Source organism: Delphinapterus leucas, chromosome 3, assembly GCF_059928025.1.
Source record: "Delphinapterus leucas isolate spDelLeu-1000000601 "Yukka" chromosome 3, BTC_Dleu_Yukka2, whole genome shotgun sequence".
Classification (NCBI taxonomy): domain Eukaryota; kingdom Metazoa; phylum Chordata; class Mammalia; order Artiodactyla; family Monodontidae; genus Delphinapterus; species Delphinapterus leucas.
The window spans coordinates 146,789,709-146,808,067 of NC_143131.1; the positions used below are offsets into that span (position 1 = coordinate 146,789,709).

Below are 18,359 nucleotides of genomic sequence, written 5' to 3' on the forward strand. Positions count from 1 at the left end.
AATAAAAATGTTCCATGTTCACCCTCACCACTTTTATTCAACATAGTATTGGAAGTCCTAGCCAGAGCAATTTAAGCAAGAAAGAGAAATAAAAGGCATCCAAATCAGAAAGGAAGAAATAAAACTGTCACTACTTGCAGATGACATAATACTATATATAGGAAACCCTAAAAACTTCACCAAAACAAAAACAAAACAAAAAAGCCCCCCAAAAACCCACCACCACCACCAACAAAAACTGTTAGAACTAATAACAAATGCAGTAAAGTTGCAGGATACAAAATCAATACACAAAAATATGTTGCATTTCTATACACTAATAACAAACTATCAGAAAGAGAAATTAAGAAAAATAATCCCATTTATAATTATAGCAAAGAGAATAAAATACCTTAGGAATAAGTTTAATCAAGGAGGTGAAAGACCTGTACACTGAAGACTATAAGATGTTGAGGAAAGAAATTGAAGAAGACACAAATAAATGGAAAGATACTCCATGCTCATGGATTGGAAGAATTAATATTGTTAAAATGTCCATACTACCCAAAGCAGTCTACAGATTCAATGCAACCCCTATAAAAGTTCCAATGGTATTTTTCACAAAAAGAGAGCAAACAATCCTAAAATTTGTATGGAACCACAAAAGATGTTGAATAGCTAAAACAATCTTGAGAAAGAAGAACAAAGCTAGAGGCATCACATGCCTTGATTTCAAACTATATTACAAAGCTATAGTAATAAAGGTAGTATGGTATTGGTCCCGAGATAAACACAGGGAGAAAAATCAGCAAACCTACAGCTCTTGCAAACTGAAGACCAAGTTGGCCTGTTTACTCTGCAGAAGATAGTAACTAATACACAGCATCCAAGCCACATTTCTCAGGTGGATGCATCATGATGGAGCACAAACTCAATTTAATACAGTAATAATAAAATTCTGCATAGCCATTAATTTTTAGGATCTACAGCAGCATTTTCCAAAGTATGTTCTGTGGGATATTCATAAATGTTATGTGAAAAAAAAATTCTGTTGTGAAATACATTTTGGCACATCGGATTAAACAGGTTAAACAGCTTCTTTACTGCAGGATTCTCAGAGCCGTGCTAGTGTGTGACACGGATTCCAAGTGGGGAGGCTTGCAGAATACTCAGGCAAGTGGTTGCCAAATGGATCTGACCACACAACGCTTTTTCAGGATCATGTGAGGGACTGATGTTCCATAAACGCACTTTGGGGAAACTTTCATTTAGAGAAAAGTAATAAAATAGGAGATGGATTCACACCTGACCAGGGTGTCAGCAAACTATAGCCCTTGGGCCTAATCCATCAAACTGCTTGTTTTTTCAGAGAACTGAGAATGGTTTTTACATGTTCAAACGGTTACATTTTAAATAGTTATGTAAGTTCTTGCATAACATTCTGGTTTTGCCTCTTGGCTCCCAGAGCCCCAAATATTTACTATCTGACTCTTTAAGAAAAAGTTTGCCAACTCCTGTACTAGGCCGTGAAAATATTTGAAGACTGTTCCTTCTTCTTGACTCTTCACAGAAGCAATATTAATTATGATGTCCAGTTAGAAGTGCCTACTATGCGCTAGGCATGTATTATTTCCATTAATCGTCACAACAGCTCTGTGAGAAAGGTGTTATGGTCCCCATTTTATTTTATGGATGAGAACACTGAATATCAGAGAAGTAAGGTGCGTATCAGAGTCAGAACTCAAACCCAGGTCTAACCCCAAAGTCGGTCATGGTTCCTTTGTCAGTGGTTTACAAAGTAGGGTCCATGAATCCCAGGGGTGGGCAGATAAGACAAGCCATTGGAGCTCAGTGAAAAATTAGATCTTTTCATTACATGTATTTTTAGCTTATCCTTCACTTTAACTTTTGTATATGTATTTTATTATAATATATAATAATAATAATAAATCAGCTAAAATTAGCCTAAATCAGTAGCCAATAGACAGTTTTTTAGGAGCCTCATAAATTGCTCCCCTTTCACCTCACCTCAATTCCCAAGTAACTGAGAGAGACAGAGGGATCTGGGGACTGGAGAACGAAATGCCACCTTTATTCTTGAGACAGCCGTGGGAGAATCTGTCTTAGGTGAGGTGTGCGGCGGTTATGGGCTTCCTAAGCCTGAATTCCAGAAATAGTCATGTTCTTTGATCCAGTCACAGATGCCCCTGAAAAGCACAGGATGTCTTTTGTGGGGTCCTGTTTACCACTAAGCCTCCCACTGTCAGGGACAGAGGGGAAGGTGTGCTTCCTGAGGACATCTGTCGCCATACAAGAGAGAGGGAGGGGCTGAGCTATGCATGCCTGGCTCCTGCCCCCCTAAATATCAATCATCTAGATAATTCCCCCTTCTCCCCTAGGGAGAGGGAGGAAGGGCTGGAGCATTATGCTAATGGAGCTCTTCCTTCAGGTGGAAGGGAACCCCATGCATTGGGTGTGAGAATTTTCCACCTAACAATATTGTACATGATGTATCTATTTAGTCATATATGTATTTTATATAGTTATTACTGCATATATGCTAAGCATTTTTCTATCAATAAACCATCAGGTACACAATGAAAACCATCTGAAGACCACTATTCTATACTATACTGTACAAGTATGTGGCCAAGTTCCCTGTAGTTGAAAAAGAATAGGAGAACATAGTTTATTGTAGGATCTGGGCCTCCTGGGTCTTAAGAGGAGATGAACCTTGGCTTTACTAACTTGCATCTAAATGTTCTGAACACCACCACTAACTTACAGGCCTCTAAAGGAAAACTTGTTTTTGAGCCAGAAAACAAATTCCATTCCTGGCAGCTATTTTCTGAACAGTTTCCTACTTGAGTGGCGATCTTACTATGGAGAAATCCACTGAGAGAGCTCCAAGTTAGACCAATGGCAAATAGGAAAGCTTGAAGTTCACGTGTCCATTCAAAGAAGTATTTTGTATTCACCATGCTGTGAATGTTAGCATTGAAGCCTGGGCTGCAGTGAGGGGTGGAGTTACAGCTGGAATTAGGAGGAATCGGCTAAGGATTGTGGTTCAGAACTCAAGGTAGGGCTTCCCTGGTGGCGCAGTGGTTAAGAATCCGCCTGCCAATGCAGGGCACACGGGTTCGAGCCCTGGTCCGGCAAGATCCCACATGCCGTGGAGCAACTAAGCCCGTATGCCACAACTACTGAGCCTGGGCGCTAGAGCCCGTAAGCCACAACTACTGAGTCCATGCGCCACATCTACTGAAGCCCCTGCGCTCTAGAGCCCGTGCTCCGCAACAAGAGAAGCCACGACAATGAGAAGCCCACGCACCGCAACAAAGAGTAGCACCCACTCGCCGCAACTAGAGAAAGCCTGCGCGCAGCAACAAAGACCCAACACAGCCAAAAATAATAAATAAAAATAAATAAATTAAAAAAAAAAGAACTCAAGGTAAAGTTGAAATGTAAAATTCGACATTTTCCAGAATTTATGACATGAAATACTGCCCTTGCTAGATGCTCTGTGAATGGCTTCACAGTCAAGTACAGCTGAAGAACCCGATGTTGGTAACGCCCTTCTCAGATAATCACACTGAATGTTTTTATGCAAGGAGCTTCAAGAAGTTCTGCAAAAAACCCCCCAAAAACAAAAAACTGTTTAACTTAATTTTACCAAGCATTGCTCAAACGAATGTGTCCACAGAACACTTTCTTTTTAAAAAAAAAAAAAAATTAATTAATTAATTTTTTTGCTGCACTGGGTCTTCGTTGCTACGTGCAGGCTTTCTCTAGTTGCGGCAAGTGGGTGCTGCTCTTCATTGCGGTGTGCAGGCCTCTCATTGCGGTGGCTTCTCTTGTTGCAGAGCACGGGCTCTAGGCATGCAAACTTTGGTAGTTGTGGCTCACAGGTTCTAGAGCGCAGGCTCAGTAGTTGTGGCGCACGGGCTTAGTTGCTCCACGGCATGTGGGATCTTCCCGGACCAGGGCTCGAACCCGTGTCTTAACCACTTAACCATTGTGCCACCGGGGAAGTCCCCCACAGAACACTTATTTCAGACGTTATGTGTTGACATTTGTTCTGGAAAACACTAAAAAATGCTGAATGGAAAGATTATAGATTTGGGAACTGTGATGGTCTATTAAGGAGTTAGAGGTCCAAGGTCATCTTCATACTAGCTGTGACAACATGTAAACAATCTCTCAGACTATTAATTTCCTCATCCATAAAATGGGTATAACAATTCTTACCTAGAAGAATTGTAGTGAAGATTAAAGAGAGAATATCTATAAGGTAACCAGCCCATAGCATGTACTCAAAAAAATTAGAATTTTCCCCCTTAATTACAGCGTTAGGTTTTGGAAAGAGAAAGTAGCTCTTGAATATGATGAATCCAGGAAAGAATTACATCAGGATGAGATATGTGTCTTGATTAGCATTTGGGAGGAGGCATAGTATGGGTTAAAAAAGCCAGTTTTAGGACCAGACACGTCACACACTGGCCATGCGAGACCTTGGGCCAGTGTCTTCACCTTAGCAACTTCATAGGTAAAATGCAGATATCTACTTCAGGGAGCATTCTGAGGATGAAATAAAATTGTAGGTAAAGTGCCCCATAGGCCTGGAACACAGCAAATGCCCAGAAAAATAATGGTGCCATTGATCATAATAGCATGAAGCACCATTTTTGAACACATACTATGCCAGGTAAGGAAGGGGCTGAGTTTGGCCATCTCTTCAGAGTGGAGCATGCAGACCATTTCCTCACAATGTACTTTTTAAGGATGCAGATTCCTGCTGATTCTGTCTTTTGGGGGATGCAGCCCAGGAATGTGGACTTTGGCGAGCTCCCTGACTGAATCTTCTGGTCACTGAAATTTGAGAACCAATGATTGGGAGGCATGGGTTGCCAGATGGTGAAGAGGCACACCTGGACCAGATAGACATGAACTAGAGAAGGAGTGGACATTAAACGCTCTGGACTGGGAGAAGAGTGGCCCCTCAATATGAGTTTTGGACCCCCAAATTCACCATGACCCCTTAGAGAAGAGCGTTTGCAGGTGTGTGAGCGGGTACGTGCTTGGTGTGTCATTCCTGGAACAGGGTAGCAGTGGTGAGTGTGCCAGTTCCAAGTCAGAACTGAAGGAAGGTAGTGGGTAAGAGACCCCAGAGACACAAAGTCAAGTTGATTGCTGACCGTGGTCCAGTTTCATCCCATCCCATGAGGCTCAGGGGCCCCTGCATGCCTGCCCCGGGAAGCCCGTGCCATGGTCATTACCAGATGTATTCTTGAGACTAAGCACTCCTGGTTTAGGAGATTTGGGACAAAACGCTCCTGGAGTGTGTGGGGTACAGGTGGTGGTGTTAAACCACAGAATGGCTTTCCTTTCTTATGGGAACAGAGCTTAATATATGAAGGAAGATTATTCCTAAGTAAGGTGCACCAGAAGATCATTGCTTTAAACTGTTTCCTCTAAGGTGGGATGAATATTGTATCTAAATCCTCCCCTTTGAACTTCTGTGCTGGGACTCTGCTGGTAGTATTCTTCTCTTCCTAGGAAGGTGGGGTGGTGGTGTCCTTTTGGATTCACCTGGGACCAAGGAGGCTCCGCACCGGTGGTTGGTTTTGCCTTGGCGCTGCCTTTGGGAAAGTAATAAAACATCAGGCAATGCTCTCCACCTCCTGGGAGCAGGCGGCTTGGGCAGTCCCTGTGGCCCAAACGTGGCTGCACCCTCCTACTTCCCTGCCCATCAGGCAATGCCAGCGAGAGGTTCAAACTCCCTGGACATGTAAAGTTTTCCACCTTTCGGCACAGAGCCGAGATGTGGGAGATACCCAGTGAATACAAGGAAGATTTCTCTTGGTTTCTGGACATTGTAGTTAAAAGAATCAAAGTACACTACGGTCCAGAGGAGTCAGCCCTATTTCTGAGCAATGCCCAAACCTAGCTCACACAGGCTTCTGTTTTTTGATCCCCAAATCCAGGCCAAGATGCCAGGGCACAAAGCTACTCACCCTTTCTTCAGCCAAATAAAATCCATAGACACATCTTCACAATGAAGCTTGAAACCAGTCAAGCACTTTTTTTTATTAAAAAAAAAAAAAGTCTAATGGTAAAGTATATAGTCTATACATGCTACAGCTAATTCATTGTTCATCACCCCTCCCCCCTCACATTATATATCCTCATGTATTTTTCGTGTGTGTTAAAAGGAAACAAAGACACCACCAGAATGTGTCAGCTTGCCAAGGGTGTGAGGAGTGCTGAGATGTCCAGAGATCTCCAGCATCATCCTGTGAGCAGAGGCGAGGTGGTGGGGCAATGCTGTCAGAGCCCACTGCTCCTTGAGGGATGCAAGAAATGGCCTAGTTACTTGGTGGCTCCCTGAAGCAGGAAATGTGGGTTGCAGCCAAGGTGACCAGTTTGTTATCACCCCGTGAGTGGAAGGGGTGCTGCTACTAACAATTACATGGGCACAATGTCACAGACGGGCATACACTGGGGTAAAATATGGACACCTTAGTTGTGTTAGGATTGCTTATTGCCATCATAAGCCTGGCGGGTGCGCCTCCTCTTGTACGTTTATAGAAGACCTGAAAGTGAAGGCTACTGGCTGTGGCACTGGGTTTGGCCGCTTCAAGGACAACAGAAGTTGAGTCCCTTGTTCCTGATTGGAGCCAAGAAGGCCTATTTGGGAGCAGACGATAAAAACGGGAAAGGTGGAATGTTGAAACACAATGGGTGGCTTGAAAACTCCACAAGGTAGCACCAGAAAGCAGACGTTACCCCGTGGGGCTGGACGGTCAAGTCTGTGAGAAGGGTCCTCACCAGGTGGTCCGTGAGCAGACAAAGACTCTGGAGCCTCCTGGTTTTAACTCTGCAACTCCACAACTCTGTCTGTGACCTCCACAGTCTAAGGTCCATCTAGACGTTAGAAGCTTAGCCAAGTTAGAAGCAGTTCCTCCAGGCTAAGGGAGGGCTTGCCGCACCCTCAGGTCTCAATGCAAGCCAGTCTCCTACTCATTCAGGCCACACTGTTTGGCAATAGGGAATCTTCGACTATGGTCTGGTATGGTTGTTTGCAGCAGAAGCCCTGAAGGATGGGCCTGACAACCAAGGAGGGGACAAGACTGCCACATGTGACTCAGGCTGTTACATATACGTTGTCACAGCCCAAAGTGAAGGGCAAGACCTGACCCAACACTTAAAAACTCAGAAACAATGAAAGGATGGGAGCCAAGCCGAGGCATGAATGTTCTCGTTCTTGATCATGTTGAGTTGCCAGCTACCTGAGGCCAGGAGCGATTTCTACTTCATCCCACTCAGTGCCGTGTACTCGGTACAAACTAAATAAATACTAGACTGCCCATCCCTCAGCCTAAGAGTAGGGTCTTCCAACCTTGGGGAGATTTGGCATCTGTCCTTTAATGTGGCAAGTTTGTTTTCCTACATTCTACCTGGTAAGGAAATCCCCCATGGGCCCAGAAATGTTTTAAGGCCAAGAACTTTGTCTAAGAAATCAATCACGTGGACAGGCTTTGTGGAGGACGTGTAACATGACTACTGGAAGCCTGGTGAGGCTCTAGCAATTTCCCGGCAGGGCAGGGCATTAAAAATGGTTTGAGCTGCAGCCCAGCTCCCCAAGTCTCATCCTGGGACAAGGACATAAACCCACCAAATGGCAAAGAAATGCTGAGTAAAAAACTTGAGTAAAGGCCTATTTTATCAAGGGGTGGTCCTAAAACGCAGATTTTCCAAAGATTTGGCGTTATGACTACAAGCTGTAGTTTTGCCCTAGGGTGTAAGATAAAATAGCCATCCCAAGAAAGTATGCAGGGGTGAGGAAAGGAATAAAACCCATCCTTGCCTGCCTTTCTGGGCTGGCATTTGGCCTGTGACCTACGGACATGTGTGATCATGGGGTCAGGAGAGGAAAAACCTAAATTGAGAGGGAGGGTCACCTGCTTCCCTGGAAGCACCATGAACATGTCATTGTTGATGGCAGAGGAAACGTCATGGGCACTGGGGAGAAAAAACTGGATTCAAGTCTCAGCTTGGTCAATATTTGGATGACGCTGACTTCAACCTCTGAACCTCAGTGCTCTCATGACATATTGGGGCTGACCCTAGGCACCTCACAGGGTTGAAGTGAGGATGAGATTAAAGGAGGGAGCGTGCATAGGCACCGGTAACCTGCCCGGAGGCTGGCACAAAAGTTATTCCTATGGCCCTGGACATTTGCCACGGTGGTGACTCCAGGGGATTTTGCATCTGCTCTATCAAATGCCCATAGAATGGTGGCTACAGTCCTGGATGGTATCAACCTAAGCCCCCAGGTGAGGACAGCTAGGGAGTGCCATTGGCCATCAAGACCGTCCCTTGCAGCTGCCTGGGGAAGTGCCCTCACCGTGGTAGGAGGAGCTGGAGAGAGGAGTCCTCAGGCCACAGATGTGTCCTGAGGAAGGAACAGTGAACAGAGAGAAATGTGGCTTTAGTACCTTCAGTTCACGCCAGAATAATAACAATAAAAAGGCTGATTACTTTTTCATGTGCAGGGAAAATTTTCTATCCAGAAAAAGGCGGAATTAGTCCACTCCCACCCAGCTGACCCCTGGGAAGAGGAAATGAAGCCAAAGACAAACGCCTTCAGTGGAATCTGCACACAAAAATCAAAGCTCTTCACAGTCAGGCACGGAGCCACTCGCAGCCTGGTCTACACCCAGCGCCTAGCACATAGTAGGCACTCGCAAAATACTAGAAAAGGTCAATGAAAGCTGAGAGATAATCAGAAAAAGAAAATTTAGAGTTTTGTCTTTTGAAATGTAGTCAAATCCTGCATAACAGCTTCACGAATGGTGTTTAAACCAAAATGGGTCAAAAACTCAGGAAAACGTGCTGTGGGGCCTCCTCCCGAGTGAGGGGACCTTGGAGGGTGGATGGCCCTCTCCCATTCTCCCTTCTGCCCCTGGCTGCCATCTTCCCCCCAAGGTTCTGGGAACAGGGCTGGGGGCAAGTGGGCGCGGCAGGGTACCTCAGGGCCCTTTCCCAAGACTCTCGGGGTGTGGGATTTACAGACCTACTGAAGGAAGGAATAAAGATGCGACTGTGGATCAGGGAAGGATCCAGAGCCCACGCGGCAGTGAGGAGGCGTGGGGAGGGGAGGGCAGAGTGGAAGAGAGCTGTCTGCACATAAATTTCGGCACTGCAGGTAGACGGCGAGCATCCCTGGGAAAGCTGCTCTTGTGGTCCCCAAAGCATAGCCGCAGATGACTACGCTGCATCAGAGATCTCTGGGGGCAGGGCCAGAGGGCCACTTCCTCTTGTTCTGCAGAGTAGGGTGGGATGAGGAGGGGTGCTGCATTCTCACCCCCCAAGGCAGCCTGGACCCCAGGCAAGAGCTCTGGGCTGGAAGCCAGAAACCCTGGGTCCTGATTCTCGTTCTGCAGCGTAGCTGTGTCTCTACGTGACTCAGTGAACCACATCAGTCAAAACGGGTGCAAGGGCTGCCCTGGGTTCCTTCCTCTGAGACCACAGAGAGGGAGAGTGCATGGAAAGAGAAAAAGAGAAAACTACCCTTCGAGTGCCAGAGAGGAGCAGGAAGCAGCAGCAGAGACAGGAGGTTCTGCCTGGCCCTCGGGTCCCCGTCTCCTTATGGGACTGCTGCCTGCTCTGCCCAGTTTGCTGGAGACTCCGCTGCTGGCCCTTGAGCCACCAGGGTCCCTCAAGGCTGGCATGTGAGACCACCTTGGCTCCCTTTGCTCCATAAGTTCTATCCCCTGGGGTGGGCACCAGCAAAGGAGCAGGAAACAGGGCCCTGTGGCAGCACCGGGGCCGTGGGCAGCCTCTGTGTGGAGCAACCATATGGGGTCCAGGGCAGCCTTCAGTAGATGCTACAATGGGTTGGAGGGGTGTTGGGTGTGGGAGCAGCCACCCGGCCCCCACATGCACAGCCCAGGGCAGCCAGCTGGCGTCTCCCTCTCCCCGCCTGGTTTGCCTCTTACAGGGGAAGGGCACAGGCATGGAAGTCAGGCCAGCCTGGATGCAAATCCCCTTTGCTCCTCTTCCCAGCTAGTGTGCCCTTGGGCCCATTGAACCCGAGTTTCCTCATCTATAAAACAGGTGTAATAGTATCAGAGAGGGCTGCTGTGAGGGTTCAGCATGAATGTAAAGTGCCAAGTACAGCGTTTGGCACCTACTAGCTACTCAGCAAAGAGGAGCTCCCAAGGGGCGTGGCTTGTGAACGGTCCCCTTATTCAAACAAACCTTGAGATTCTTGCTCTAGGTAGGCAGAAGTGAAAGGCCCCCCCAAAAGCGGGCTGGGGGTTCTTGTTTAAAAGCCCTGGGTTGGACCCCAGCCTGCAGCAGGAAAAGTGGAGCATGCTTGGAGCTGGAAGCACTCCTTTAGAACTGATCAGGGTCCCAGCACAGAAGGGAGGCAGCGTGGCTGGGAGGACCTCCAGGCCCACTCCTGGGGCAGCTGCATCTGCTTGAACCTGAGAGGCCCGTGGACCTGAGGCCTCGGGGAAGACACCACCTCCCTGGAACTGGCAACGGAGCTGACTTCTATGGGATGAAGTTCTTTCTGGGACCAGGCATTTTGGAAACTGAGTGAATCAAGTTGCTTGACATGAATGAACTGGGTGGGGTGCTGGGTCGGCAGAGGGCTACCCATACTCTGCCTGATCCGATCAACAAGAGACCCTTTCTGTAGTTTCTCCAGATGATGGATTCCGGTCCTAGAGACGTCAGAGAGTCATGGTCCAGCTGTTGGGTGGGCAGGGAAGCTGGGTGGCAATGCCACTGGTCTTAAGGCAGGGATGCTGAGTAGAGAGAAAGGGGTGTGGCCTCTGAGCCTCCAGGGGATGCTGTGATGGGAGGGATCCCTCTCCACCCAGAGAAGGGAAGAAACCACAGTATTCCAGTCTTCCTTCCTTTGAAGCTGTGTGGAGGATGATAAATTAAGAGGCATATTAAATATATAGGTAAAGCCGGCAGGGTCGTGCAGGACTTCCAGGCAGGAAGGGAGCAGGCTAGGGCTTCTTTCTGAGATAGTTGGAAGGAATCCACCCCTCCCAGGAGGGGGCCCCGCTTTGCACCTGGCAGAACCACCAGCCGCTGCTGTTCTTTTCCCGGACCTCGAACACCGTCCCCTCCTGGAAGCTGCTGGTACCTTCGTCTCCTTCAAAGTTGGCCACGGCCACATACAAGTCCTTGGGGCCGTCTGCATTGGGGAAGGGGGCTGCAGCCACTTTCTCCTTGTTTTCTCCCATCTTGCCCATCATCCGTGGCCCCAGCCCACCTTTGCCTCGCATGTCATCCTGCCCCCCTGAGGAGTTGGAGAGAAAAGGTTTGGCTTTTGGGGGGACAAGCAGGGCCCGGCCTGGGACAGGAGCTGCCTTGCCTTCGGTGGGCTCCCGCTGCGGCCCTCTGACCTCTGGAAGGGGCCCTCTGACCTCTAGAAGGGGCCTGGACGACGAGGAGGTTTTCTTGGGGGGTGGTGGTCTCCGAGGAGGGACCACAGGTCTCTGCTGGGAAGCCTCTTGGAGAGGGACTGGCACATTCTTAGGCACAGGATCTGCGGTCTTGGCCGGCCTTGGAGGGGCTCTGCAGGACGTCTCCTTTGCGCTGAGCCCATCCTGTTTGCTCGTCCTGTCCTGGGCACGGCCAGGCCCCTCCCCTGGGAGGAAGCCACGGCTGATGGCCACATCCTGGCCTCCCCCAGCCTGGGGGTTGCTCTCTCCGTCCAACGAGGGTTTCTCTTGGGACTTGGCAGGCCTGAGCTTGCTCCTGAGGTTACAGATGTTCACTTGGTCTTCGCCCTGAGGTGGCTCTGTCCTGGGGGAAGGAGCTGGTTTTGGCCTAACCTGAGGTTTGGACTTTAAGAAGGGATTCTGGGGAACAGCTTCCGGCCTCTCCTCTGGTGGGTCAGCTTTGGATTTGGAGACAGGTCGGAGGTTGGGCTTCTTCACTTCCTTGGCCAATACTTTATGGCCACACTCCAGCCCCATCTCATTTTTCAGCTGGAACAACTTGCTTTTGTCAGGTTTGGACTCTGGTCTCCTGCTGTCCCGGGCTGGAGGCATGTGTTTGGTTGGGATCATTGGCAAGATCATGCCAGGAGGCTTGGGTGAAGAACCTCTGAGCTGCTCCATCCTCTGTCGCTCCTGCAGCTCCCCTTCCGACTTGATGATGGATTCTTTCCGGGGAGGGAGGCTGGGCTTCTCCTCCAGGTCGGGGTCCGAGATCTCCTCATAGCCTGCACACGAGGACGTGTCTGAAGATGCCTTCCTTGGGACCTCCTTACCACCCTTCCAGTCTTTGGACCATGGCATGGCGGAGTCCACAGCCCCATGTGGTGCATCGGGTAGGGGCCGGGACGGGCCGATTGCTTCACTGCCCGTGCAGTTCTCCATTGCTGCTGCATCTCCCAACCGGAGCTGCGTCACCTCATTGGGCAAGGGAGCCAGAAAGTTGGGTCTTGAGGCATTGCTGGTTTTCTTATACTTATCGATGAAAGTCGCTGGGGCCCACCCTTCCTTATCTTCAATCTGAATGTACCACCAGCCGCTCAAGTTCTTCTCGATCACCTGGAAGGGAGGCCAGAGGAAAGCACTGAGTAGGTATGGTGTCAGGGTCAGTGGGCCAGGATGGTCTGGGAGAACCCACATGCAGCTGGGGTTCTGGAATCAGGGATTTTACATTCGTCAGATTCCCAGACAACATCTATGGGGGACCATCTATGAGACTGCTGTGTATCAGAAACATCTTACATGGGGGTAGGTGCTCGTGTAATTTTGGATTTCCTCAGAATCAGTCCTTGAGATATGAACTTGGGTGTAGGTAGTTAATCTGAGAGATGATTCCAGGAAGCCCAAGTGAGGAACTGAGGAAAGGGAGAGCCAGTTAGGAGGAGGGCCAGTGGGGCTTAATTTAACAGGGATCCTCTGAGAGACTGTGCTGAATCAGACGTTGGGGGTGGGGACACTTATCTCCTGACCCCTAGTCCCTCCCCCTCCCCAAGACATTAACCCTCCCCCTTTCTGGGTGATGCCCTTAGGCGGGCATAGGAGGTAGGAAGCAGCTGCAGGGTTGGGATACGGGGCAGGCCACCAGCGGTGTCTGCTAAAATTCTGAAGAAGTTCAAGGCAAACCCCCGATACAGCCCAAACTAGCCTTGATCGCTGCTCCTTTGGTTGAGCACCAGACAAAGCAGCTGGCTGGTGTTTATATGCCATGCCGTATGAAAAATGTGCATCCTTAAATGTGAGGATCACACCTAGCCCACGTTTAGGTACAGGGGAACTGATGCTGATGGAGGTACAACAAACTCATCTCATCTCCCTCTCCCTCTGGGATACACACCCATTGACTGGAACGGTGGGTGGAATCACTCATGTTATTTAATATCTTATGTTTCCTGTCTACTTTTTGTTTAGTACCATGTGGCTAAATTCACACGGGTGAAAGGTGCACACGCTGCATGTTATGGGCTGAACTGAGTCCCCCCCAGATTATATGTTGAAGCCCTAACCTCTGTACCTTAGATTGTGACTGTGTTCGAAGACAGAGCCTTTTAAGAGGTAATTAGGTAAAAATGGGGTCATTAGGGTGGGCCCTAGTCCACTATGACTGTTGTCCTTATAAGAGGAGATGAGGACACACAGAACATCCAGAATGAGAGCCGACCATGGGTGAACACAGAGAGAAGGTGGCCAGCTGTGAGGCAAGGAGAGAGGCCTCAGGAAAAGCCAAACCTGCTGACACCTTGATCTTGGACATCCAGCCTACAGAACATGAGAAAATCCATCTCTGTTGTTTAAACCACCCAGTCCTCTGTGATGGCAGCCTGAGCAAACTAATAAACAGTGATACCACAGCAGGCTCTGTGCACAGGAGAGCTGGTTAATGATTACAACCACCTGCTGAGATGGGGATTGTCATCCCATTGTACAGATGCAGAACCAAGCCTCAGGAGAGCTGAGGAGCTTGCAGAGGGTCACGCAGAAAGTCAGTGGTCGAGGCGGGAGTCAAAGGCAGCCTGGTGGGCTCCAGAGCCTGAGGCTTTACTACCCAGCCCTGCCCTGGAAAGTGGACCTTGCTTGGCGGGGGAGCCGTGCCTGAGGTGAGAAAGCGCTAGGGGCCGAGGGCTGTGGGTATGGTTCTGCTGTTGCGCTCTGCCACCCAGATCAGAGAGAAAGGCAGCCACAGACCCAGTGCAGGAGCAGAGGCTGGCCTCTGGGGCTGCAGTCCTGGGTTCTGGTTCCGGCTGCCTCAACAGCCCTGGGTAGGCCACGGGCCTGAGATGCTACATCACAAAACAGAGAGGATGGTTAAGAACAGTAATGCCTACTTGTAGGGTTTCCATGATGACCACATAAGCTAATGCGTGCAATAGCACTTGGTAAAGGCTGAAAGGAAAATGTTACCTATTAGTATTAAATTACAGGGGAGAGCACTGAGAACGCAGCAGGCATGTGGCAGGCATATACTTAACACGTCCCATTGGAGTCTCTCCAGGAAAGGGTACTGATAAACGGAAGCCCTTTACGTGCTGGTGACCAGCATCTTATCAACACTTGGCAGCTCTGGTAATGACTGAAGGTGATTCTGGGCACACAAGTCATCGTCAGCACATCCGTGAATTCAACAACTGTAAGACTAAGTATGCACGTGAGCAAATGAAAATGGAACAATTAATCAAAATGAAATCTACCAATGAGGATTTGCTAAGCTTACACTCTACCATGCACTATGGCAGAAGCTCTCAACATTTGTGTCCTTAATTGCGATGTATGGGAGTTTTCATTTACTAGATAGAAGCTAAGAGCTATTACGAATACAGTCAGTCCTACCTAATTTAAAAAAAAATTGTTTTAAATTAATTAATTAATTAATTAATTTCTGGCTGCGTTGGGTCTTCGTTGCTGCGCGAGGGCTTTCTCTAGTTGCAGTGAGCGGGGGCTACCCTTCGTCACGGTGCACAGGCTTCTCATTGCAGTGGCTTCTCTCGTGGAGCACGGGCTCTAGGCACGTGGGCTTCAGTAGTTGTGGCACGCAGGCTCAGTAGTTGTGGCGCATGGGCTCAGTTGCTCCACGGCTCGTGGGATCTTCCCTGACCAGGGCTCGAACCTGTGTCCCCTGCATTGGCAGGTGGATTCTTAACCACTGCACCACGAGGGAAGTCCCCAGTCAAACCTCATTTTATTGCACTTCACTTCATTGCGCTTTGCAGATACTGCACTGTTTTTTTTTTTTTTGCTGTTGTTACAAATTTCTCATTTTCACAATATTTCAAACTTTTTCATTGTTATTATATGTGTAATGGTGACCTGTGGTCAGTGATCTTTGATGTTAGCACTGCAAAAAGATTATGACTTGCTGAAGGCTCAGATGATGGTTTGCATTTTTTAGCAATTAAGTTTTTTTTTTTTTTTTGCGGTACGCGGGCCTCTCACTGTTGTGGCCTCTCCCGTTGCGGAGCACAGGCTCCGGACGTGCAGGCTCAGTGGCCATGGCTCACGGGCCCAGCCGCTCCACGGCACGTGGGATCTTCCCGGACCGGGGCATGAACCCATGTCCCCTGCATCGGCAGGCGGACTCTCAACCACTGCGTCACCAGGGAAGCCCTGCAATTAAGTATTTTTTAATTAAGGTCTGCACTTTTTTTAAAAAATAAATTTATTTATTTTATTTGTTTATCTTTGGCTATGTTGGGTCTTCGTTGCTGTGCGCGGGCTTTCTCTAGTTGCGGCTTTCTCTAGTTTCTCTACTCTTCAGTGAGGTGCTCAGGCTTCTCATTGTGGTGGCTTCTCCTGTTGCTGAGCACAGGCTCCAGGTGCGCGAACTTCAGTAGTTGTGGCACACGGGCTGTGCCACAGGGAAGGCGGGTCTGCACATTTTTTTAGACATAATGCTATTGCACACTTAATAGATTATAATATAATGTAAACACACTTTTATATGCACTGGGAAACCAAAACATTCATGTGACTTGCTTTATTGTGATACTGGCTTTATAGGGGTGGTTTGGAACCGAACCTACAATATCTCCAAGGTTGGCCTGTAAAAGCAAATGCAAAGTCACAAGAATGGAGATGAAAGAATATAGCCTGGGCTTTAAAACCAGAGAGATCTGGGATCAAATCCCAGCTCTACCACTTACCAGCTATTTAACCTTGGACATTTACCTAACCTCTCTTTGTCTCAGATACATCTGTAAAATGGGCTGGGGACTTCCCTGGTGGTGCAGTGGTTAAGAATCTGCCTGCCAAGGCAGGGGATATGGGTTTGAGCCCTGGTCTGGGAAGATCCCATATGCCGCGGAGCCACAGATCCACTAAGCCCGTGCGCCACAACTACTGAGCCCGCGTGCCTAGAGCCCGTGCTCCACAACAAGAGAAGCCACCGCAATGAGAAGCCTGCGCACCACAAAGAAGAGGAGCCCCCGCTCACCGCAACTAAAGGCAGCCCATGGCAGCAACAAAGACCCTACACAGCCAAAAATAAATAAATTTTAAAAAATAAATAAATAAAAATAAAATGGGCTGAATGTATCGACCTCTTGGGACTTCTGTGAAGATCAGTTATGAAGGATGTAAGGTACTCGGCACAGATAAGTGTCTGTATCATCATTATCATCGTATCATCATTAGTAAAACATGTTTTGAAGATACATAGACCAAGCAAGGAATCTTGGTATTCCTTGTAGCTCCACTGCTAGAATACTGTGGTTCCATTAACGAATTCTGAACACTAAGATGATGTTGAATTGAACCAGGAAGCAAAACTGGAGGAGAAGAAAACAAAGGATACAGTGTTTATCATAAGAACTCTTGGTTAAACCAAAAACTGTAGGGTCAACTATTTCTCACTCAAGCCCTTCAAGTCATCACTAGCAGAACCTACGCTGACATCACAGAACAATAATAAAGCAGAGAAGTTTCAAGGATGGGTTACATTTGTGCTTCCTGGAAAAGAATGCTGGGTATGTGAGCTATTTATTGGCTCAGCTTTAGCAAAAACAGACAGAATAAAAGCCAGAAACGAGACAGGGGAATGGTTCTGGTTGAAGTGCGGGTGCAGCCTTGGAGGGAGACTCCCCAGCATCTCCAGAAGACCCCAGGGATCCATTTACTCCCTACTGCACACAGAGACAGCCCTCAGCTTCAGTGCATCGTCCGGAACACCTTGAGCTGCCCTAGGTGGATTTCGGAATGCTCTGAGCCAGGGAGTGCTGGTGCGTATTGGCAAATGCCCTGTTTGCCAGCATGCTCAAACAATGGTGTGTGTTTGTACAAAGTGCTGGAAACTCATTGTCTTAAAGGAGAAGGTTTTATCATGTTCTTCAGTGCTCTTGGGAAAAAACAAACAAACAAAAAAACTTTTATAATATGCAAGCCAGACTTCTGGTTTCAAGATGGGAGATGGAATGAACAGCAGTTTCCCCTTAATGCAATAAAGCCAGGAAACAAATGAATATCAGTAGAAAGCCAAGCGCAGAAAGAGGAAGGGGAGAAGTTAGTGGACTAGGAATTGTGAGGAATCACTGATGGGCAGAAGCTGCAAAGGGGGGCTGTGGCCCAGGACTGCTGCAGGGGGTTTTGTTGCAAAAGGTAGTAGCAGTGTGAGGCCTGCCAGACTTTGAGGGGGTAGAATCTGAGACTAGGAAGGCCCAGGGGCAAGTGACAGGGGATTAACTGGGATACCACGGCAGAAGCAACAAGGCTGGTTGACCCCTCTGTGCCCTTTGTTCCATTCCTGTAGGGTAGGTGGTATGAAGGAGGTGATTGCTCATGAGTGGAACAGTGAAAGAATGAGCTTGGGTCAGAGACAAGACACTGCTCAGTGGCTGGCTCAGAAGTCCCCGATCTGGCACTGAAGCCAGTGGAAGTCAACCAGCCCCTTGTGTACACTCCCCAACTGGGCTGTTTGACAGCTGCCTCTTCTTGTACTGCCCAAGACAAGTCCTAACACCATGAAAAGAACTGAAATAAATAATACCAACACCACTGCAAAGGATTTACAACCGAGGAGAGAGATCGTGAACAATAACATATTTAATATCCTTATACAGATATAGAAGGGCATCGACATCGTGAAAGAACAGGCTATTATGAAATGAGAACACGTAACTATGAAAAAGAATCAATAAGTGCTCTTGGAAATAAAAATGATAGTTGTTGAAATAAAATAAGAAACAGACTGAATTGTTAAAGAGCAAATTAATGGACTAAAAGATGAAGCAGAATGCTCTAGGAATGCAGTACAAAGGGATGAAGGTGGAAAATATGAAAGAAACGTTAAGAGACATGGAAAATAGGGGCAGAAGCTCCCATACTGTTTCATAACCATTCCAAAAGGAAAGAATAAAAAGAGTGACG

General features: G+C 48.0%; 1 protein-coding gene across 3 annotated transcripts in view; it reads right to left on the bottom strand.

Moving 5' to 3' along the window:
* Nucleotides 1-6,028: 6,028 nt before the first annotated feature.
* SH3PXD2B (SH3 and PX domains 2B) overlaps nt 6,029-18,359 on the bottom strand; it is a 111,944-nt gene continuing 99,613 nt past the window's right edge. For all 3 annotated transcript variants that reach the window (XM_089909655.1, XM_022595108.3, XM_022595109.3), the window contains one exon: nt 6,029-12,566. In XM_089909655.1, the coding sequence (XP_089765781.1) occupies nt 11,010-12,566 (1,557 nt within the window). In that variant the 3' untranslated portion in view covers nt 6,029-11,009. The remainder of the gene's footprint in view (nt 12,567-18,359) is intronic.